Below are 24,892 nucleotides of genomic sequence, written 5' to 3'. Positions count from 1 at the left end.
TGGGGTTCAGGAATGGGACTTGTGGTAGCAGCATATTGATGGTGGTAAGGTAGGTCTCCAGACTCACAGTAAGTAGGGACCCAACCACATACCAAGTACCAAGACAGAGATTCAAGCAAGAAGAATAAGACAGGGATGCAGCTCCAAAGGCTGCGATACATGGTGGGGCCTTGGTCTCCAGGCACCCAGCAAGAGCCTGGTCACTTTTTTTTATTATTTATTTATTTAATTTATTTATTTTTGGCTGCATTGGGTATTCGTTGCTGCACACGAGCTTTCTCTAGTTGCGGTGAGCGGGGGCTACTCTTTGCTGCGGTGCACGGACTTCTTAATGCAGTGGCTTCTCTTGTTGCCGAGCACGGGCTCTAGGCACGCTGGCTCAGTAGTTGTGGCACGTGGGCTCAGTAGTTGTGGCTGGTGGTCACTGGAGCGCAGGCTTGGTAGTTGTGGCGCATGGGCTTAGTTGCTCCGTGGCATGTGGGATCTTGCCAGACCAGGGCTCGAAGCCATGTCCCCTGCATTGGCAGGCGGATTCTTAACCACTGCACCACCAGGGAAGCCTGAGCCTGGTCACTTTTAACAAAGGTTAAAGTCAGAATATAATCTGTGGCAAACTAATGTGATACCAAGCTTCTGCCCTGGTAGACCAGGGGCAGAGATGGTCCCAGTGACTGGGGTCGGTCGAAGTTGCTAACTGGGCGGACCCCCAGCAGGGCAGACAGCAGAGCTCAGGGAGCAGAGTAACTAGCACGTTATTACAAAAATTTTCTTCTTGGCTCTATAATTCTCCGTTCCTAAGTATTGATAAATAATTTGAAAATGCGAAATATAATGGAAAATTTCTAGTTTAGCCTATAAAGCCTAAAGCTTACTATAGAATGTAAGCAGCAATTTGTTTTACCATTTTATTTTCAGCTCATATGTTATTTCAGAGCTGACCAAAGGCATTGGTTGCAAAGTATAAAATAAATCACACTTCGAAATAAACCACTAAAGAGTGTTAAATTGATTTAAGTGGTTTTTGAAATATTAATATTTCAAACACCTCTGTCCCAAGCCTCTTTACAAACTACCTATAGCAATAATAACTACCATTTCATTCTACCATTCTTCATCTTATAATATTACATAGTAAACCGTGTAAAAAGAACATTGTTTTTTAGCACTGGAATAGAAATGTAGGATTTCAGCTGTTTATTTATGTTTAACTATCTTGAATTTTATTCAGTCAATAAAAGTATACTTGATTAATGCATTTCTTATACTCTTTGCCTAGGGTGAGGTGACTAGAGTGTCATGTTTGTTTTTCATGATTAAAGAAAACTTTGCCTTCCACTCCCATTCCTTTGCAGTAAATTTGATTTTAAGCAGCATGTATTTCAGGGTTAGTCTCAGTCTTGAGAAATTTTCCAGCCACAAAATTATGCATCTTTAGCTTATCTAAAAATATGGTTTAAATTGCACACAGGATTTTCCTAGAATTTTTTTAATATATACGGAAGAAAAACCGGTATCTGCAGTGTTAAATGGAATGTCAATGAATATCCCTCAGTGGGAGGTTTGGACACCAAAGAGTCCCATGCATACACTTTGGTGGTAGAGTCACCTGGGTGGCACAGTGTGACAGCCAGCGATGTGAGCAAAGACATGCCGGTGATAAAAGCAGCCACCAGACGGCTGCATCACGGTGCACGCATTCAAAGGTATTTCTGAACCGCACGCATTTGTACTTACCTGGGTCCCCAGCCTTACCCTGGGCCACCATCCTTTTCTTCTCTGCCTCCAAATGTCTCCTTTTTTTTTGTTTGTTTTGTACTTCAGCAACCTCCCTTTTCCTTTTCAAGTCCCCTCCATCTGCTTGTGTGTCAGCGTGGCCCTCCTGCCTCTCGGCTTGCTGAGGAATCCTGGCATCCTCCCTGCCTCTGCTCAGCCCTGTCGCCCGCCTGTCACTGCTCCGCGCTCTGTGCCACGCTGGCTTGTTTTGTCAATAACCATTTATTTGTTGCTGGAATAGTAGCAGCCATTACATCTGACCTCCCTGTTTCATCAATTATGGATAGATTATTGGATGTGAACATCTGCAAAAGCTTGCTGTTGAACTCACCTCCTGGCTAGGATTAGATAAAGTACTAAACTGTTGTTTATTGTCAGGCCAAAACTCTGCTGGGAAGGCAGGGAATTCCAAGAGAAGCAGAGCCCCATCCGAAGTACCCAAAACCGTTTCATATTGCCAGCATTTCCCCTAAGATTCCAGCGATTTATTATTTACACTTATTACTCGTCGTTATAACCTACTTGATAAAAGCTCTTGGCAGGCTTCGCATTTCCCGTCATTGTCACATCTGTCAGAATGGAAATGACTCATAAATTGTTTTCTTGTTTCATCTATCATGGTGAAAGGGTAATAGATGAAGCTTCCTCTGTGTTCAAGCCTTCAGAGGAAGACTTTCCTACCGTGTTTTATTTTAAAGAAACATTTTCACGCAGCCAGTTATGAAAGCATTACATCGTGGACCTAAATTAGGGTTTACCGAGTTTACCAGAATAATGGCCTGTGGTGGAAAGGATATCAAGTTGTACAGACACAACATGCTCAAAGCGTTTTTCAAGGCTTTTATGGATTTCTGAAAAGGGGGAAACAAAATGAAATTTTATTGAATCCTGCCTTAAATGAGGAAGAAATCTAGTAAGAGGGATTATGAATAGATGATGGCTTTACCGCCAGAGGAAAGACACATCTCCTAGTGGTAATTGGTTCATGCAGAAATATAGAAATTTTCACAGGATTAGTGTTTATTAAAACCTTCTAGATCGTCACTCGCTAGTATAGGACCCTCCTTGATCCTTCCCTGCGGAACCAGAAACCGTTTTGTGCAAAATGGTACAATGGGAGGAGGTTGCTAAGTGGCCATTTCAGGAGAAGCGGAGGAGCTTGATGTGTCACCGAGCTAGTGGCTTTTCACTGTTCACCTCTCCGTCTTAACTTGTTGCTTGTGAAGATAGAAACTGTAGTTGCTCACCATTCTAGATTAAAAGAGAGAAAAAAACTCTTTTATATTTCTTCCACAGACAGGGAAGAATTACTCCTCAAGATGCCATGACGAATCTAACATAATTTCAACCTCTGATCTGCCTGTACTCACTGAGCATAATGCCACACAGGCTCGTAATGGGGGAAAGTTATTTATTTGGGAATGTGACTGGATGAAACAGGCACACGTTTAGATAGGGGGGTTCTTATGTCATTTTAAAATGTCATTTAGACACTTCCCTGGCGGTCCAGTGGTTAGGACTCCACACTTTCACTGACCTGGCCCCGGAACTAAGATCCCACAAGCCACATGGTGCGGCCCCTCCCCCAAAAAGTGTCATTTATGTCTTCCTTTAGGAATCTGGCTTGTTTGCTGATACTTGAACTCTCTAGGATGGCGGTTAACTGAAAATGTTCACATGCTTCCCATTTGCCATAGTTTTAAAGTGCCATATTTTTTCCTTTATTGAGATATAATGCAAAACATTATGTAATATAATTAATATATAACAAGCTCTAACATACATTATATGTCATATATTAATATTATATAATACTTGATTTATGAGATTAATTTCCTTTAAGCCAAGTAAATTGTTATATATAATAGTATATTATGTAATACAACAGCTCATTTTATACACATTAATGCTTCTGCAGGTACTTTACCACCAGCACCTTCCAAAAGCTCTACCACATTCATTCAACAATATCCTATGTTAACGTAAGACTAGAAGCTAGGGGTGCAATGGAGAGCACAACACATATGGTTCCTGATCTCGTGGCAGCTACGATCTAATTGGAGAGAGATAAATATTATTAAGCAGATACATGCGGTGCTTTGCTAAGCGGTGGAACAGCACAGAGAAGTGGTCGGTGTGGTGGAGGCCTGGGGAGCGTGGGACAGGCGCTGGAGGAGCCGGGTGTGAAATAAGAAAGAGCAATGCAGGCAGAGGGACGTGGAAGTGGAGACAACTGAGTTTACAGTGGGAGGTCTATGTGGCTAGAGGGAGGTTTCCAGAGTCCTGCCCATTCCAGCAAGCCATAAGTGTTGCCATTTCTGCATGGACAAAGTGACAATACATGTTTGGTCAAATTAGATTTGACTGGCACTTCATTTGATTCCGTTTGCCATCACCATCCTTAGTCTCCATAAGTAACAGAGAACTGAAATTACTGATAATGTTATCATAGGTGTAATAGAATCACTCATCACACTCACTTTTCATCCTCCCATAAACATGCTCAAATGGAATTGGAGACTTTCTTAGTTTAAAAAAAATATGCAAACCTTTTTCCCCCAAATCTTTTCTGACAATGAAATCTCTAATCATTTTATATAACCTGTGTCTCTCGCCATAGAAGGAATCCACCTGTATTGTCTTTCACTGACAAACATGGAAGGGGAAAAGGCTTGAAGTTACTTCCTTGCCACTTTAGCTCTAGAGAACCCTTTTATTTCTCCCTTGAAAAAATATTTATATTTTGTTAGAAGACCCTGTTTTTTTCTTGGAAAATACTGAGGATTTTTGAATAATAAGTGTAATTGAAGTAATATTTTTTAAGACGCTAAACTAATTTTTAAAAACTGTCCCCCAAGTTTTGTTGCCTCATAACTCTCAAGCCAGAGAATCAATTGCTTGCATTACATCAGTGGGTACAATAGAGAATAAAGTCAATGTTCAATTTGGAATTTCAAGTTCAATTGGGTTCTTTTGGTTTGATTTTAGGGGCTTTTATTTTGTTTTTTGGTTCAGAGCAAGGCAATATCTACCAAGTTAGGTTTTTGTGAAAAAAAAAATTTCTATATCCTAAATCTTCCTTTTTGTATCAAGGATGAAACTTGGGATTCAAGGCAGAATAAAAGGGTTCTCTAGAGCTAAAACTTCTCCCTTTTTTTCTTTGGGTGCAAGAAAGAGATTCATTCAGATTACCTCAGGCAAGGGGATTGATTGCAAAGATTCCTGTGGCCATGAGGGAGATCATGGCCCATGAGTACCCAGGATGAGCAGACAGTTGGGCTTCATAAACTGAAAGACTTCTGGGAACTGGAGGAGCCCTGAGAGAAGAGGGGCTGAGTTTCCCTATTATCTCCTCAGCAGTAGCCGTCAGTCTTACCCACTCTGTTGACATGACTTGATCACGCTCTTGGTGGTCTTTGAGCACCTTCTCACTTTTGCCATTATCAACTGCTCAACGGGTCTGGATTTCCTAAGAGAACGTGATTGAACTAACTAATCACTCTACTCTTCCACTGAATATTTTCATGTCAGACCACTGCACAGATTACTGAACTGCCTTTGGGCAACAGCCTTCTAACAAAATATAAAGCAAAACCTCCTGTGGATTTCCCTTGCAGGAGATAAAGGGCAGGGAAATTTTCTTTTCAAGGACCTGTAAATATAACTCACACCGTGATTGGGCTGTGCAGGATAAATGTTTGCATGCTTTCTGATTCAAAGTATAGAAAATAGTTGAGAATTAGAATAGAAATTCTTCATGAATATGTCCCTTGTTAACATAGTATACAAGTATAATGACCAATTTAGAAAATGGCAGTATTAAGCAATATGTTCCAATTTACTACTGAGGAAACTTTGTTTTTAACTGTAAATCGAATTCTATTTCATTATTTTGGGGCTTGAGAGTCATCTGTTTATTGAATGTGTAGAGAGAGAGTTTTTGCTAAAAGTAAATTCTTGGAAATTTTTGAGATATATTTCTATCCTTATAGCTTTTGAAAATACAATGTAAACTCCTACTGTGTGAGACATTGACTAACAATTCTAATTTTGTTTATGAATTTAAGGATAACCTTGAATTTTCATCAAATTTTTTAATATTTCAGGCTGTAAAAAAATTGCTATTTTTGAAGAGCACTGATCATTGCATTTGTAACAACTGGTATTTAATATGAACCAAAAGCTTTGTAGATTTAGCTCTCCTTGTTATCACCTATTCCATGGTAGGGACATTTTTTTAAAGCAGTTCATTAAGAATATGCAAGCTTTTTCAAATGAGGGAGAAGGCTGAAAAGAAAATTTCAACTGAATGAACTGACTCATCATTTTGTTTCTCATGTTTTAAAAAGTATTTTTAAACATAAAATAAATTCATCAGGGATTTTAAAGCCAAAGATAAATGATTGAAAATAATTAGGGCATATCTTCAATTAGTAAATATAGCCATGTAGAGTCTAAAATCAAAATCATATTTTTGGAAGGGAGAATTCTAGATCATTTGGTCCTGCCCCTTTATCTTTCAGACTTCAAAACTGAAGCTCAAGTTAACCAGGTGACCTGTCCGAGGTCACACCCTGAGCTCATGGCAAAAGAGAAGCAAGAGCTCATATCTTTTAACACTCAGTTCTTTCTGCACTGGACTATTCAGCCCTCACTTTATGTGTCAGGTGATGTAAGCAGTCCAAATGATGAGTAATGCATTTCAGGGAGAAAGAGTACACTGTCCAAATGATCAGTGTAAATAGCAAGGCAAGACTACTCCTAACTTAAGGATATAGTTTCAGCAGAATGCAAAATATATAACTACTTTCATGTGCTATTGTTTGCAGAGCTGCACACTTCACTGTCCTCAGTGTTCATTCAATATAACATATTTGTAGCAAAAGATTACTGTGTTTATCGCATGTCAGATACTATGCCTTTGCAGAAAGTGTATAAGAGCCTTTAAGTGATGGGAAACCAGTTCTGTTTACCCCTGTTTTTATCATCATCTCCCATTGCCTATTCCTGGCTCTAGTAAAATGCTCTGAATGCTGTTGCTGCCCAGTCTGGTCCTCAGCCTGTTACTGCAGGGCTTGTCAGAAATCATTAGCCACTGATTTCTTTGACTAATGTTGCAGTTGATTGTCTGAATCATGTTCAGACGCTGTAAATGAGGCAGAAACATCCTTTCTGCTCACCAACTGTGAAATGGCTAAAGGGGGTTAGATTGCCAGAAATCAGAATAAATGCATTTCCGATAAGATTTGACAATGATTTCAAGCTCAAGATGGCAAACTTGATTTTTTTATTTCTATATTTCTTATTGCACAAGAATAAATCTGTATCATTGTCTTTTCCTCCTCAAAGTAATGCACTGTATTGAGCTCAGTGCTGAACCTTTGTTATGAAATGGCACAATTTGGGGTTTGTGTAGGGATTGTATAACAAAGTGTTAGCTCTGCTGCCTTTTTATGGTGGGCAAGGAAGAAGGAGATAAAAAAACGTACCCTAGGCAATGGACTCATAACTTCTTATTTACAGATAAGTCTGATGGATGTCCCTTATGGTTTTATAGATATATTTTGGTCCAGGTGGCTTTATTTAAACTCTTCTAGAACTCTTAGACTTGTAGACAAAATTAGAAATAAAACGTTCAAATGTAGTGCAGCTGCTGGGGTTTCATCCTCACATGTTTCAGAGCATCCTGGATACCTCTGTAAGTTTGGATGCTTTGAGGAGGAAAAACAGCTTTCTTTCAGTATTGGAAGAGCCGTCATATGGAAGAAGCATGCACTCATCTTGTCCCACAAAACACAACCTTGGCTAGCAGGCAGAGTTACAGATTTTGCTTCCGCTTAACCAATAGATTTTTCACATAACTCTCCAATGATTAAGTAGTCTCACAAGAGGATAGTTTCCCATCAGGAAAATTGTTCAAGAAAAGGCTACATGAGGATTTCTCAACAGCAATACTATTCACATTTGGAGCTGGATCATTGTTTTTTATGGGAGGATATTGTGTGAATTGTAGGCTATTGGGCAGCATCCCTGGCTTCTCCCAATGAGGACAACCTAAAATGTCTCCAGACATTCCCAAGTATCCCCAGGAGGCAAAATCGCCCCCATGTGAGAACCAATAGGTTAGATGGTTAGATAAGCACTTGGGAAAACTAAGCAGTTGCTTCATTCAAATCCTTGGTAAGTACTTTTAAATACCTCATCTTAATGGAGCCTTATAACATCATTTCAAGGTAGACTTTATTCATTTTCATTTTACACTCGAGGAAATAAACTCACAGACATTAAATCACTTGACATATGTCACTCAGCTCCATAGTGAACCTGCCTGACTCAAAAGTCTATGATATTTGGAGAAACTTTGAACACCCAAAGGGAGATTTGATTAATTTTCCCATAAGGCCCTTCCAAAGCCTGGTCTATGCCCTCAGAGTAGGGGTCCCTACTGATTTCAAGTGTTAAATTAACTAAGGAAGAGAGCAGTGGGGGGAGGGTAGTAAGTGGAGAAAGGAATTTATATAGAAAAAAATACCAAAAATAGGGCTTCCCTGGTGGCGCAGTGGTTGAGAGTCCGCCTGCCGATGCAGGGGACACGGGTTCGTGCCCCGGTCTGGGAAGATCCCACATGCCGCGGAGCGGCTGATCCCGTGAGCCATGGCCGCTGAGCCTGCGCGTCCAGAGCCTGTGCTCCGTGACGGGAGAGGCCACACAGTGAGAGGCCCACATACCGAAAAAAAAAAAAAGAAATAAAAGTAGAATTGGAGTTTATAGAAAATTTTCAAAAACTACAAAATTTCCACCTCAAATAGATGCTGTAACTTATTTTATATGATATTTTCCATGGGTTATTTTCCTACAGAAACAATATCAGTTCGGGTCACCAGCCAGAGCACAGAGACCCATTTAAACTTCATGTCACTGATCTGTATTAGTTTGAGTTGTTCATGCTCTGTGCTATGCATGAAGGAGAAATAAAAGTATTTCCTCTCCTCTTCCTAGGCATGGGAATAACTCTGCATAAAATTTGGAAAACTTGGAATGATGGGAAACAAGGCATCCAACTGTACCATCTTACATGTGGCATTTTTCACCAAACACATTGAGCTGCCTAGAAAGCAGAAAAGACAAAAACTATAAATAAAAATGTCCTGCAAAAGACTGTGTTTATGTACATGTAGAATAAAGGATGAAAGTGAAGGACCTGCCTTACCTTCAAAACAATAGTCAAATTCTTTCTTTGTCATCAGAAAGATGAATTGCAACTTGAAAGTTTGTCACTTCATACCATCAGTTAAAACTGTGATTAGTTAGTGGATGTTACTAGAAAAAACATTCTACGCAGGAACCTTAAAGCAAACTTTTCTATTGGTCATTGTTGCTTCTATGTACCTCGGAAAGCTTTTTTTCCTCATTGTATCACCCAATCCCGTCTCCAGTCCTTGGCTTAAGCTCCTCTCAGTATGGACCCAATTCTATCATTCCTTTAAAATGCAGATTATTTCCCTTTCTATAGGAAGCCTTTCCCCATTGTATTTTCTTCATTGCTCTTATTACTATTTGAGATTTATTCATTTATTTATTTAATTACAAATTATCTCCCCATCACCTAAATACAACGTAGACTGCATGGGGGCCAGGGATTCGCTGCTATATCATTAGCACCTAGAACAAAGCTTGGCCCATAGAAAACACTCAGTATTTGTTTAATGAGTTAAAAAATTTTTTAGCTCTTTATGCAGGCATATAGCACTATATAGTTTCTGCATCTGTATGTCTTATTGCCTTAGATAGTAAGGTCTTTAAGAGTAGGGATATATCTCTATCCGGAAAAGATGAAAACTCTAATTCAAAAAGATACATGTACCCCAATGTTCATAGCAGCGCTATTTACAATAGCCAAGACATGGAAGCAACCTAAATGTCCATTGACAGATGAATGGGTAATGAAGATGTGGTACATATATACAATGGAATACTACTCAGCCATAAAAATTATGTGTGTGTGTGTGTGTGTGTATACACACACACACACACACACACACACATAATTTTATCCTGCAGTCACATCTAATGATGAAATGGAATGTACTGGAAGAGTTCTTTCCATAATACATTGGTTCCGAAGGCTAAGCATTATGAAAAAAGTGGTAACAAGAGGGAATAAAAATAGCATGTAGTTATCGTTTCAGGTAACGGTGACTTACAAATGCCTGATTTTCATATCTGCTGCTTCACATTTCCCTCCTCCCTGTTTTCATCTCTTCCACACCACTGTGATAAGGAACATTGTGAAAAAGCATGTGGAGGGTCTAGAAAATCTGAAGGCACAGAAGTAGACCCCAAATGAGTTTATAAAAATCAGTACCTGCTTAAGGGATCATATCATAAGGTGGAATTTCAAGACAAGGCTGGCCTATTTTCAATAACCTTTGCCCCAAATTATCCTGCCACTGACACTATCTGAATTGTTTCATTTCCCTTTGTTAGACTGCAAAACACTCCTCCCAGAAGAAATAATTGGGACCTACAAAGCATCCTCTTATTAAAACAACAACTTCTTCTGGGAGGATTAATCATTTTCGAGTCATTCATACCAAAGTATAAATTTGTTTAATCAACTACTATTCTTCTGTCACTTAACTGAGGAAATTTCCCTGGAGACATACAAACACACAAGGTAGGGGAGGTGTACCAAAAGGGAAGAGGTCAGATGCCAAGTTATTTCAGAATTTTTCCCAAGGCAGACCTTTCTTTAACCTAAGGAAAAGAGAAAAATTTTTTTTTCCATCTATCTCTCTTCTAAGCAGCAAACATATTAAAAATTAATTGAGAAAGGGTAGTATGAGAGATTATTGTAGTGATAGAACTTTTCTATATCTTGACTGTGGTGGTGGTTACGTGAATATATACATGTGATGAAATGGCATAAAATTAACATGGCATATGTGCATGCGTGGGTGCACACACACACAGACACGAGTGTGTGTAAAACTGGTGAAATAAGGTGGGTGGATTGTGAATTCTCTGGTTCTGATATACTATAGCTGTGCAAGATTTAACCACTGGGAAAAGCTAGCTGAAGGACATATGAGCATGCTCTGTATTGTTTCTTACAATTGCATGTGAATCTACAATTATGTTAAAATTTAAAAAGGTTTAAAACAAATGAAGGGGACAGTGTTTCCTTATAATGGCCGTCTGGGCAGAGGGGTGGGGAGAGAATTCCATCTAATTTGGGAAAATTAGGCCAGGAGTGATCATCATCATAGTGGCTTAAAGTAAGTTTCAGTTTTGAAAGCAAATATGAGGGCCATGATTTCTGGAATTTCTTCTGTTTTAATGTCTAAAATAAAGGGACTATAAGAGAGGAACTGCAGTGGGGTAAGGAATGGGAAAATAGTGGAAGACAAGAAGGGGCATCAATATCAGATAGTTCATTTTCTTTTGTTCCAAGGTGCCCTGATCATTGGAAATCCTAAAGATGTAGAAGAAAGAAAACAACTGGGTGTCTGATATTATTAGACATAGTAATGTGTTCTTATGTTTCCTGCCTTAAAGGTGCTCAGGCACAGAATTTATTCTTATAATCTTCTGGGGGGACCAGGCTACTTTTCTATTCTCTTTCTCAATCTCTCTAGATATAGGTATAGATATAGATATAGTCTAATATTCGTGTATATCTATCTATGTAAACACAACATATATATATATACATATATATATGCATATATATATATATATATATATATATATATATATATATATATATATATATATATATATATACATACACCACTCACTTACTTGACCGATGACAATCTTGACTTAAATCCAATGTTCCCTTGAAGGCTATTGCAGCAAAATGAATTAATGATCCTTAAAATTTGATTTTACAGCAAACAATTCTTCAAAGAACGTGTAGCATATTGCCAACATTATTCTTTTGCACACTCTCATTTTTTATGTTAAGTATTCTAATGGTTTTGCTTTTAGGTAACCAATAGAAATTATCTCATTTTAAGAACCTGGATTTTATTTGAAAATATCTTTTCAAATTAATCAGTTTTATTCCAGTGGGAAGATAAAGTCCATTGCCTTTAAAACTTCTAGTAAAACAGCTTTCAAAACTTCATCTCCATTATTGAGGGAAATTATTGGAGCAATGTGATTGAGTGGCCACAAAGCACTCAATTTTTATTAGGTACATGAACTGACTTTTCCAACTTTGGTAGTCTTGTAATCATGCTCATTGAAATTGACATAGAAGCATGCTTAATCAGTGTTTTCCTTGGCCTTTTGACAAAGATTAAGTTCACTGTCCATAAAATTTAAGAATATATAATGAATTTTGAACTCATCAAAATATTTTTCACCTGAGATTCTTTTTTTCTCTCCTCTTATCTCTGATTTGCAACGACAGAATTTAACCTTCCACACTCTGGATTTGTTTCCAACATATTGCATGCCACAGGAGTATTCAGTCAAGTACAGTGGATCCCTCAGATTTCTACACTGTATTTTTTCACTTGAAATATTCTTTGTAAAGAAGATTCCTATGTGTCTGATGATTCAAGTTGATCAATATTTATTAATTTGTAAATTATACCTTAATTAAAAAGCAGGTAACATAATTTACCATAAGGTCAATATAAAACATCTTTATTTTCTACACAATTTGGATTTTTTGAGATATTTAATATTCATGCTTTTTAAGATTGAAATATAGTTGACTTACAATATTTTGTTAGTTTCAGGTGTATAGCAAAGTGATTCAGTTATATATATATTTTTCAGATTGTTTTCCATTATAGGTTATTACACCTATCTATTTTATATATAGTAGTGTGTATCTGTTAATCCCATACTCCTAATTTATCCCTCCCTTTCCTCTTTGGTAACTATAAGTTTGTTTTCTATGCCTGTGAGTCTGTTTCTATTTTGTATAGAGATTCTTTTGTATTGTTTTTTAGATTTCACATATAAGTGATATCACATAATATTTGTCTTTGTCTGACTTATTTCACTTAGTTTGATAATCTCTAGGTCCACCCATGTTACTACAAATGGCATTATTTCATTCTTTTTAATGGCTGAGTAATATTCCATTGTATATGTGTACCACATCTTCTTTATCCACTCATCTGTTGATGGACATTTAGGTTGCTTCCATATCTTGGCTATTGTAAATAGTGCTGCTATGCACATTGGGGTACATGTACCTTTTTGAATTAGAGGGTTTTTTTTTTTCTTTTCTGGATATTTGCCCAGGAGTGGGATTGCTGGATCATATGGCAACTCTATTTTTAGTTTTTTGTTTTTTATTGGGGGACAGTTGCTTTACAATGTAGTGTTAGTTTCTGCTGTACAGCAAAGTGAATCAGCTATATGTATACATATATCCCCTCTTCTTTGGATTTACAAAAAAGGAATCAATTTACATTCCCACCAACAGTTATTTTCTACACAATTTGTAATCTCGTTATTTTTCCATTTACTTTTATATTTTTTTCCTTTTTATTTTAACACTATCCTTCCTGCTTCCCTTAGGTTGGACTACACAATTCACCAATCTGCTGAGTTTTGTCTTGTGTTCCCCTTATGATTTTACGTGAGTTGGCTCTCTTCAGTCAGAGCTCACATTCCTGAGGAGCAGAGGCCCTGTCTTTGATTTAGATGAGCTCCCCTACAGCACTTTCAAGGTTCTCAGTACTGACTTCATGAACAGTAGTCCCCCCTTACCTGTGTTTTCACTTTCCGAAGTTTCAGTTACCCACGGTCAACCGAGGTCTGAAAATATTAAATGGAAATTTCCAGAAATAAACAATTCATAGGCTTTAAATTGTGCAGTGTTCTAAGTAGCATGATGAAATCTTGTGGCTTCCATCCTGATCCATCCCGGATGTGAATCATCCCCTTGTCCAGCATATCCCGACCATTAGTCACTTAGTAGCCATCAAGGTTATTGGGTTATTGTTGACATATCATAGTGCTTGTGTTCAGATAACCCTTATTTTACTTAATAACAGTCTGAAAGTGCAAGGGGAGTGATGCTGGCAATTTGGATATGCCAAAGAAGAGCCCAAAGTTCTTCCTTTAAGTAAAAAGGTGAAAGTTCTCAACTTAGGAAGGAAAAAAAAATTGTATGCTGAGTTTGCTAAAATCTATAGTAAGAACGAATCTTCTATCTGTGAAACTGTGAAGCAGGAAAAAGAAATTCATGCTAGTTTTGCTGTCACACCTCAAAGAGCAAGTTATAGCCACAATGTGTGATAAGTGCTTAGTTAAGATGCAAAATACATTAAATTTGTAAGATATTTTGAGAAAGTGACCACATTTACATAACTTTTATTACAGTATATTGTTATGATTGTTCTATGTTATTATAAGTTATAGTTGTTAACCTCTTACTGTGCCTAATTTATAAATTAAACTTTATCATAGGTATGTATGTATAGGAGAAAACATAGTATATATAGGGTTCGGTACTGTCCAAGGTTTCAGGCATCCACTGGGGGTCTGGAAATGTAGCCCCCGTGGATATGGGGGGTCCACTGTAATTGATTATTTCCCTATTGGGCCAGTAGTGAACTATGTTCTTCCCACTGCCTATATATTTCCTGTTTTTAGGTAAAGCATTTAAGCTGAGAGAGGCACTCTCTCAAGTCACAAATAAAATATGTTGCCTTTACTCTGAGGAGGGAACTCTCCAGGAGCTCTTTACTGATGGCTGGTTAACAGAGTCCCAGAAACTTCTATTCCCAGGTTCAAATAGCACTCTGTATCATTTCACAGCAGCCTCATAACAACTCTCAGAGGGAGGTTTTCTTTTTTGCTTTGAGGAAAGCTTCTCAGGGAGATTTCTTGGGCCAGGTGTGTTGGGTGTGGTAGAATTAGGTCTTGAATCCAAGTTTTCTTACTGTAAGGTAGGTGTTCATTTCAGGAAACCCCATCGGGTTCCATGAGGAAGCTTCTATAGAATCAAGTCCAAGGCCAAAACCAGAAGCCCAGGCTGTGCTGGTATTTGCTCCTTGATTCTATAGAAGCTTCCTCATGGAAACTACCCTCCTAACAACGGTCCAAGGAGTCACAGCCCTAATATAGTGTTGGGTACTTCCAGATGCTACTGTACTGCTTCCGGGTTCATGGTGGCCAGGGGTGTGGGAGAGTGGTGTAGGATAAGCACAGCTGAAGCTCTGGAGAAATCTGTTTTCAGCTAATTCACACAGCTGCATCAGTGCAAACTTCTGTACCACTAGACTATAAATGCCTCGAAGGTTTGCAAGCATACTCTCTTCTCTTTAAGATCTCCTAGGGTCTAACACAACATTGGCACACAGTAACAATATTTACCGAAAAACAAAAAACGAACTATTTTTGACACAAAATATATAATATTCAACCTTTAACTTTCTAGAATGCCATATAAAACATATATGAACCAAAAGAGACACTTGACAGTCTCTTCCTAAATATTTTGATATTTGGATTTAATAAGGTCTCTTACAAATTCACAAAATTCAGAGGTTCTGCCCCTTAACGCAGAAAGCTCAATGTCAAGTCATATCAGACTCAATCTAGGTGAATCAGTTTTGCACAACAGAGTGAAAAGAATAGTCTCAGGTTTATACAAGGCTTATTAAGAGACTTAAAAAGAAGAATCAAAATGATGAACCTTGCAGGTTTAACAGGAATTAAAATACTGGGTCAATATGTATCAGTAAGTTTTAATACCAGTATTATGTCAAGTCACTTGTAAACCACACACACACACAGACACACATACACCCACAAATTAGGAGGTATCACGTGGCCTCACTGAAGTTATTTCCCAAATGTTAACTTTAAGAAAGTAAAGCTGAATATCAACACCGCCTTTCATACACAAACTTTCTAGGATGCCTAATTCAGGCCGAGCACACAGCATGGATGTACACCCTCCCTCATGCTGACTCACCCACTCAACGCCATCAAATGACTTTCGCTAATTTCTTCTTAGAAAATGAGCCAAAAGGATTTCCATAGAGGTCTTCGGAGATTTCCTGTGTCTTCATGTGTGTAATAGGTTGGTTCAAGTAACAATGAAAGAGGAAGAGGGAAAAGGGATTTTATTTTACATATTTTCCTTCTTCTGGCCCTTGAAAGGGAAAAAGAATAAAAAGGAAAATTATACCATGCAGATGATGTCAGTGTTAAGATCATACGTTTGGCTGTGGCAGCGGTAATCTTTTGATGATTGAAGAGATTGCTGGTAATGAAGTACATTTGTAAGAAATATTTTTAGTGTATACTGAATATGTGTACAAACTGTGAGATATGCCTCTAATAAAATGATAGATTTAGAGATTGCCTGGCACATAAATTCATGCTTTTCAAACATCTATTTATAGAAAGAAAAATGATATTTAAGCTACCCTAGTAGACTATTATAATCTGCCTTATATTACCTAAGATAGTGGTCCCATATTTGAAAATAATGTTGTAAACCATTCAATTATTTACTCACCCCTAAGTTATATCAATTGGAAGATTTTTGATTGTTCAGGAAAAGAATTACTTTTACAAAAGTAAGACTTTACTGTCATGGCTCAAAGAGATCACCGCAAAACAAGTTATACCATAGATAAAAATAAACCAAATCAACATGAATTTTTAATAAGCAAAAAAATATTTTATGGCGATGTGAAAAACAACTATTAATTTGAATCTTTTCTGTTATGAAATGAAACATCAGTGAATCTGGTCATGTTATATGTTTAATAAGAATTTCTCTTCCCACATAGGTCCTTAACACTTATGGTAAAATCTCTACAGACATGGATGATGATCTCAGCCTGGGGAGAGCCTATGAAGCAACAGCCAAGGTCCTGCAGAGGTAAGTTAGCACATCCTTGTCTTGCTGTCACTGTGAATTCACTCAACTGTGAAAGACAAATTGTTTGAGGTCTGTCGCTTTCCATTACTGCCTGCTTAAATTTTAAGCAGTGCCCTTCTTAAGTGACCCTTTCGTTGTAAGTTATTTTAAACCAATGTGGTATTTTTAAATACACACCTAAACTCTTCTTTGTCTTTTCCTCCTCCATGTTATTTTATTTTTGATTTTCTGGAAGTTTAGTGATGACCTTGATTGAATGAGAGGGAAAAATCAGGTCACATCTCACAGGTTAAAAAGGCAGAGAGCACAGAGATATACAGTACGCTTCAGTAACTGTGGTTCACAGTAACCTTTCCAGATCTCTTCTTTGAGGCAAGTTTCCATTTTGTGCTTCAATCATCCTTCGTCCATTAAGACATCGCTCCTTTGAGCATATCTGGATAAACAATTGGGTGCAAAACCAATATTCCCAATATTTCCTTTAAAACAGAAAATTGAACAAAAGTATATATGAACAACTTGTGATACAAATTTTTCCATGGAAAATATATGATGTAGCCTTCACTTACTGTTTTGTGATCGCTGTGTACTCCATTTAATCACTGCATTATATTTAAGCCAAGATAGAGTAAGAATTTAAAAAGTTATCAAAGTTATGGCTTTGGTTTTTGGTATGTTACCTTATATCCAAGATATAGCTGCTAAATAATTTTGTAGTAGTGGTAGTAACAATAATAATAATAATAAACATAGATTGTGTCAAATTCTAAGCTTCCCATTTGTTTTTCAGTTGTAAACACACACAAAGTGGTGTTTTAAAAGGCAAAATTGTTATTCCAAAGGCATTTAAAATGTGTAATGCCTTGAAAGTGGATCTTCATTATGTAATTACCATTCCAATATAATAATCATTAAATTTTAAATAAATGATTAATTAAAGATCAAACCACCAACACCAATAAAATCTATAAGGTGCCTGACAAAATAAATACAATGCACTGCAGTCATCACTGGATGAACAGTAAGGGACAGACATAGTTATAAGGAGAGTACGGACATTTACTCAAGGAAGGCAGGGCCAGCCATGAGTGAAGCAAGCAACCTGTGAGTGTTGTGGTCCCTCCACATAAAGACTGATAACCATCCTGTGCATGATGGACCCAGCTATCCCTTAAACTTTTATTTTCCAAATAATCACCAGAAAGAAACAGATGTTTGAACACGAAAAAGAGATGTATAAGGATTCAATGTAATGTCTGTTTGGAACACACCAACTCTGTGCCCTTTTATCCAGCTCATTTTGATTATTTAATTATTTGATTCTGCTGTTAACACTGCCCAGAATCAGTAGAAAATGATTGATTTGTCTTGCTTTGTAGTAGCAGACCTGGCCTAAGCCTAAACAGTTAAATAAATGCATCCCTCAACATGTTTATAAAATAATTTCTACAAATTAACATTGTGTTCCAACCTAGATAGAGAGATAAAACTTCAGGGAAAAATGTTTTCTTTCATAAACCTGTACTGAGCACTTACTATGTCACACGACAAGTGTTGGATTTCTCCTTCAGTTACTGATAATCTTTATAATTATTTTTGAAACTTGTGGACACCTGAGGTTATCTTAAAATACTTCTCACCTGTTAAACTGGGGTCTCATCTGGAATATTTTAGTTTCCACTCCAGGATTTGAATTCCTGCTCTATACTGTGAAAGCTAAGGGGAAGAGATGAATAAGTATCTTGGCAACAACAACAACAGATAATCAAATGTTTTAATTTGGTTGCTTAAGTATTATTTTAGGTAGAGGTATGGAAAAGGATCCATATATATATATTTTTTGAAGTGTAGTTAATTTACAATGTTGTGTTATTTTCTGGTGTACAGCAAAGTGATTCAGTTATATATATACATATATATTCTTTTTCATATTCTTTTCCTTTATGGTTTATTATAGGGCGTTGAATATAGTTCCCTGTGATTTATAGTAGGACCTTGTTGTTTATCTATTTTATATATAGTGGTTTGTATCTGCTAATCCAAAACTCCTAATTTACCCCTCCTTCCCCTTCCCCTTTGGTAATCATAAGTTTGTTTTCTATGTCTATGAGTCTGTTTCTGTTTTGTAAATAAGTCCATGTGTATTGTATTTTAAATTCCATATATAAGTGATATCATATGATATATGTCTTTCTCTCTCTGACTTACTTCACCTAGTATGGTAATCTCTAGGTCCATCGATGTTGCTGCAAATGGCATTATTTCATTCTTTTTTATAGCTGAGAAATATTCCATTGTGTATCTGTACCACATTTTCTTTATCCATTCATCTGTTGATAGACACTTAGGTTGCTTCCATGTGTTGGTTATTGTAAATAGTGCTGCTATGAACATTGGGGTGTGTGAATCTTTTCAAATTAGTGTTTTTGTATTTTTCAGATATAGAACCAGGAGTGGAATTGCTGGGTCATATGGTAGTTCTATTTTTAGTTTTTTGAGAAACTTCTGTACTATTTTCCACAGTGGCTGCACCAACTTACATTCCCACCAACAGTGTAGGAGGGTTCCCTTTTCTCCACACCCTCTCCAGCATTTATTATTTGTAAACTTTTTAATGATGGCCATTCTGACCAGTGTGAGATGCTTGTACTTTTGATTTGAGTTTCTCGAATAATTAGCAAAGTTGAGCATCTTTTCACATGCCTATTGGCCATCTGTACGTCTTCTTTGGAGAAATGTCTATTTAGGTCTTCTGTCCATTTTTTGATTGGGTTGGTTTCTTTTGATGTTGAGTTGTATGAGCTGTTTGTATATTTAGGAAATTAAGCCCTTATTGGTCGCATCATTTGCAAATATTTTCTTGCATTCCATAGGTTGTCTTCATTTTGTTTATGGTTTCATTCACTGTGCAAAGGCTTATAAGTTTAATTCGGTACCATGTGTTTAGTTTTGCTTTTATTTCTTTTGTCTTGGGAGGCTGATCTAAGATAACATTTCTAGAATTCATGTCAGAGAATGTTTTACCTATGTTCTCTTCTAGGAGTTTTTTGGTGTCATGTCTTATATTTAAGTCTTTAAGCCATTTTGAGTTTATTTTTGTGTATGGTGTGAGGGTGTGTTCTAACTTCACTAATTTAAATGTGGCTGTCCAACATTCCCAACATCACTTGCTGAGGAGACTGTCTTTTCTCCATTGTACATTCATGCCTCCTATGTGAAAGATTAATTGACTGTTGGTGTGTGGGTTTATTTCTGAGCTCTCTATTCGGTTCCATTGATCCATATGTCTGTTTTTGTGCCGATACCACACTGTTTCGATTACTGTAGCTTTGTAGTATTGTCTGAAGTCTGGGAGGGTTATGCCTCCTGCTTTGTTCTTTTACCTCAGGATTGCTTTGACAATTCTGGGTCTTTTATGGTTCCACATAAATTTTAAGATTGTTTGTTCTAGTTCTGTGAAAAATGTCATGGGTACTTTGATAAGGATCACATTAAATCTGTAGATTGCTTTGGGTAGTATGGCCATTTTAATGATATTAATTCTTCCAATCTAAGAACATGGGCTACCTTTCCATTTCTTTCTTATCATCTTCAGTTTACTTTATCAATCTTTTATAGTTCTCAGAATATAAGTCTTTTAACTCCTTGGGTAGGTTTATTCCTAAGTATTTTATTTTATTAACATTTTTATTGGAGTATAATTGATTTAAAATGTTGTATTAATTTCTGCTGTATAACAAAATGAATCAGCTATATGTATACATATATCCCCATACACTCGCCCTCTTGTTAATCCCTCCCTCCCTCTCTATCCCACCCCTCTAGGTCTTAACAAAGTGCAGAGCTGATCTCCCTGTGCTATGCAGCTGCTGCCCACTAGCTGTCGATTTTACATTTGGTAGTGGATATTGTCAGTGCTACACTGTCACTTCGTCCCAGCTTCCCCTTCCCCTTCCCCGTGTCCTCAAGTCCATTCTTTACGCCTGCATCTTTATCCTTGTCCTGCCCCTTGGTTCATCAAAAGCATTTTTTTTTAGATTCCATATATATGTGTTAGCATAGGATATTTGTTTTATTTTGTTTTGTTGTGGTTTATTTTTTGTAGTATGATAAGCTTTATATATTTTTACCACCTTTATTGGAGTATAATTGCTTTACAATGGTGTGTTAGTTTCTGCTTTATAACAAAGTGAATCAGCTATACATATACATATATCCCCATATCTCCTCCCTCTTGAGTCACCCTCCCACCCTACCTAACCCACCCCTCTCGGTGGTCACAAAGCACCGAGCTGATCTCCCTGTGCTACGCGGCTGCTTCCCACTAGCTATCTGTTTTAAATTTGGTTGTGTATATATGTCCATGCCACTCTCTCACTTCGTCCCAGCCTACCCTTCCCCCTCCCCGTGTCCTCAAGTCCATTCTCTACCTCTGCGACTCTATTCATTTCCTGCCCCTAGGTGCATCAGAACATTTTTTTTTAGATTCCATATACAAGTGTTAGCATATGGTATTTGTTTTTCTTTTGCTGACTTACTTCACTCTGTATGACAGACTCTAGATCCATTCACCTCACTACAAATAACTCAATTTCATTTTTTTATGGCTAAGTAATATTCCATTGTATATATGGGCCACATCTTCTTTATCCATTCATCTATCAGTGGACATTTAAGTTGCTTCCATGTCCAGGCTATTGCAAATAGTGCTGCAATGAAAATTGTGGTACATGTCTCTTTTTGAATTATGGTTTTCTCAGGGTATATGCCCAGTACTGGGATTGCTGGGTCATATGGTAGTTCGACTTTTATTTTCTAAGGAAGCTCCATACTGTTCTCCAGAGTGGCTGTATTAATTTACATTCCCATCAACAGTGCAAGAGGGTTCCCCTTTCTCCACACCCGCTCCAGCATTTATTGTTTGTAGATTTTTTTGATGATGCCCATTCTGACTGGTGTGAGGTGATACCTCATCGCGCTTTTGATTTGCATTTCTCGAATGATTACTGATGTTGAGCATCCTTTCATGTGTTTGTTGGCAATCTGTATATCTTTTTTGGAGAAATGTCTATTAAGCTCTACCATGCAGTTTTGGATTGGGTTGTTTGTTTATTTGATATTGAGCTGCATGAGCTGCTTGTATATTTTGGAGATTAATCCTTTGTCAGTTGCTTCATTTGCAAATATTTTCTCCCATCTGAGGGTTGTCTTTTGGTCTTGTTTATGGTTTCCTTTGCTGTGCAAAAGCTTTTTTTTTTTTTTTTTTTTTCTTTTTGCGTTACACGGGCCTCTCACTGTTGTGGCCTCTCCCATTGCGGAGCGCAGGCTCCGGACGCGCAGGCTCGGCGGCCATGTCTCACCGGCCCAGCCGCTCCGCGGCATGTGGGATCTTCCCAGACCGGGGCACGAACCCGTGTCCCCTGCATCGGCAAGCAGACTCTCAACAACTGCACCACCAGGGAAGCCCTGTGCAAAAGCTTTTAAGTTTCATTAGGTCCCATTTGTTTATTTTTGATTTTATTTCCATTTATCTAGTAGGTGGGTCAAAAAGGATCTTGCTGTGATTTATGTCATAGAGTGTTCTGCCTATGTTTTCCTCTAGGAGTTTTATAGTGTCTGGCCTTACATTTAGGTCTTTAATCCATTTTGAGTTTATTTCTGTGTATGTTTTTTTTTTTTTTTTTTTTTAAGTTTATTTATTTATTTTTTAAATTAGTTTCTGCTTTATAACAAAGTGAATCAGTCATACATATACATCTGTTCCCACATCCCTTCCCTCATGCATCTCCCTCCCTCCCACCCTCCCCATCCCACCCCTCCAGGCGGTCACAAAGCACCGAGCTGATCTCCCTGTGCTCTGCGGCTGCTTCCCACTATCTATCTACCTTACGTTTGGTAGTGTATACACGTCCATGCCTCTCTTTCGCCTTGTCACAGCCCACCCTTCCCCCTCCCCATATCCTCAAGTCCATTCTCAAGTAGGTCTGCGTCTTCATTCCCGTTTTGCCCCTAGGTTCTTCATGACATTTTTTTTTTAATTCCGTATATATGTGTTAGCATACGGTATTTGTCTTTCTCTTTCTGACTAACTTCACTCTGTATGACAGACTCTAGGTCTATCCACCTCATTACAAATAGCTCAGTTTCGTTTCTTTTTATGGCTGAGTAATATTCCATTGTATATATGTGCCACATCTTCTTTATCCATTCATCCGATGATGGACACTTAGGTTGTTTCCAGCTCCGGGCTATTGTGAATACAGCTGAAATGAACATTTTGGTACATGTCTCTTTTTGAATTATGGTTTTCTCAGGGTATATGCCCAGTAGTGGGATTGCTGGGTCATATGGTAGTTCTATTTGTAGTTTTTTAAGGAACCTCCATACCGTTCTCCATAGTGGCTGTACCAATTCACATTCCCACCAGCAGTGCAAGAGTGTTCCCTTTTCTCCACACCCTCTCCAGCATTTATTGTTTCTAGATTTCTTGATGATGGCCATTCTGACTGGTGTGAGATGATATCTCATTGTAGTTTTGATTTGCATTTCTCTAATGATTAATGATGTTGAGCATTCTTTCATGTGTTTGTTGGCAGTCTGTATATCTTCTTTGGAGAAATGCCTATTTAAGTCTTCTGCCCATTTTTGGATTGGGTTGTCTGTTTTTTTGCTATTGAGCTGCATGAGCTGTTTATAAATTTTGGAGATTAATCCTTTGTCAGTTGCTTCATTTGCAAATATTTTCTCCCATTCTGAGGGTTGTCTTTTGGTCTTCTTTATGGTTTCCTTTGCTGTGCAAAAGCTTTGAAGTTTCATTAGGTCCCATTTGTTTATCTTTGTTTTTATTTCCATTTCTCTAGGAGGTGGGTCCAAAAGGATCTTGCTGTGATTTATGTCATAGAGTGTTCTACCTATGTTTTCCTCTAAGAGTTTGATAGTTTCTGGCCTTACATTTAAGTCTTTAATCCATTTTGAGCTTATTTTTGTGTATGGTGCTAGGGAATGATCTAATCTCAAACTTTTACATGTCCCTGTCCAGTTTTCCCAGCACCACTTATTGAAGAGGCTGTCCTTTCTCCACTGTACATTCCTGCCTCCTTTATCAAAGATAAGTTGGCCATATGTGCGTGGGTTTATCTCTGGGCTTTCTATCCTGATCCACTGATCTATCTTTCTGTTTCTATGCCAGTACCAGACTGTCTTAATTACTGTAGCTTTGTAGTATAGTCTGAAGTCAGGGAGCCTGATTCCTCCAGCTCTGTTTTTCGTTCTCAAGATTGCTTTAGCTATTCGGGGCCTTTTGTTTTTCCAAACAAATTTTGAAATTTTTTGTTCTAGTTCTGTGAAAAATGCCATTGGTAGTTTGATAGGGATTGCATTGAATCTGTAGATTGCTTTCGGTAGTAGAGTCATTTTCACAATATTGATTCTTCCAATCCAGGAGCATGGTATATCTCTCCATCTATTTGTATCATCTTTAATTTCTTTCATCAGTGTCTTATAGTTTTCTGCATACAGGTCTTTTGTCTCCTTAGGTAGGTTTATTCCTAGATATTTTTTTTTTTTTTTTTTTTTTTTTTTTTTTTTGTGGTACGCGGGCCTCTCACTGCTGTGGTCTCTCCCGTTGCGGAGCACAGGCTCCGGACGCGCAGGGTCAGCGGCCACGGCTCACGGGCCCAGCCACTCCGCGGCACGTGGGATCTTCCCGGACCGGGGCACGAACCTGTGTCCCCTGCATCGGCAGGCGGACTGTCAACCACTGCGCCACCAGGGAAGCCCAATTCCTAGATATTTTATTCTTTTTGTTGCGATGGTAAATGGGAGTGTTTTCTTGATTTCATTTTCAGATTTTTCATCATTAGTGTACAGGAATGCCAGAGATTTCTGTACATTAATTTTATATCCTGCTACTTTACCAAATTCATTGATTAGCTCTAGTAGTTTTTCGGTAGCATCTTCAGGATTCTCTATGTATAGTATCATGTCATCTGCAAACAGTGACAGCTTTACTTCTTCTTTTCCAATTTGGATTCCTTTTATTTCCTTTTCTTCTCTGATTGCTGTGGCTAAAACTTCCAAAACTATGTTGAATAAGAGTGGTGAGAGTGGGCAGCCTTGTCTTGTTCCTGATCTTAGTGGAAATGGTTTCAGTTTTTCACCATTGAGGACAATGTTGGCTGTGGGTTTGTCATATATGGCCTTTATTATGTTGAGGAAAGATCCCTCTATACCTACTTTCTGCAGGGT

General features: G+C 37.8%; 1 protein-coding gene across 1 annotated transcript in view; it reads left to right on the top strand.

Annotated features, from left to right (window-relative positions):
• TTC29 (tetratricopeptide repeat domain 29) overlaps positions 1-24,892 on the top strand; it is a gene marked incomplete at its 3' end in the record, with an annotated part of 266,131 nt that overhangs the window by 99,691 nt on the left and 141,548 nt on the right. Inside the window, exon 9 of the mRNA XM_081217036.1 lies at positions 16,554-16,645. Within this exon, the coding sequence (XP_081073162.1) occupies positions 16,554-16,645 (92 nt within the window). The remainder of the gene's footprint in view (positions 1-16,553; positions 16,646-24,892) is intronic.

The sequence above is a fragment of the Mesoplodon bidens genome, assembly GCF_964165515.1.
Source record: "Mesoplodon bidens genome assembly, chromosome: 1".
In the NCBI taxonomy this organism is placed as follows: Eukaryota; Metazoa; Chordata; class Mammalia; order Artiodactyla; family Ziphiidae; genus Mesoplodon; species Mesoplodon bidens.
This window is presented reverse-complemented; position numbering and strand designations above follow the sequence as displayed.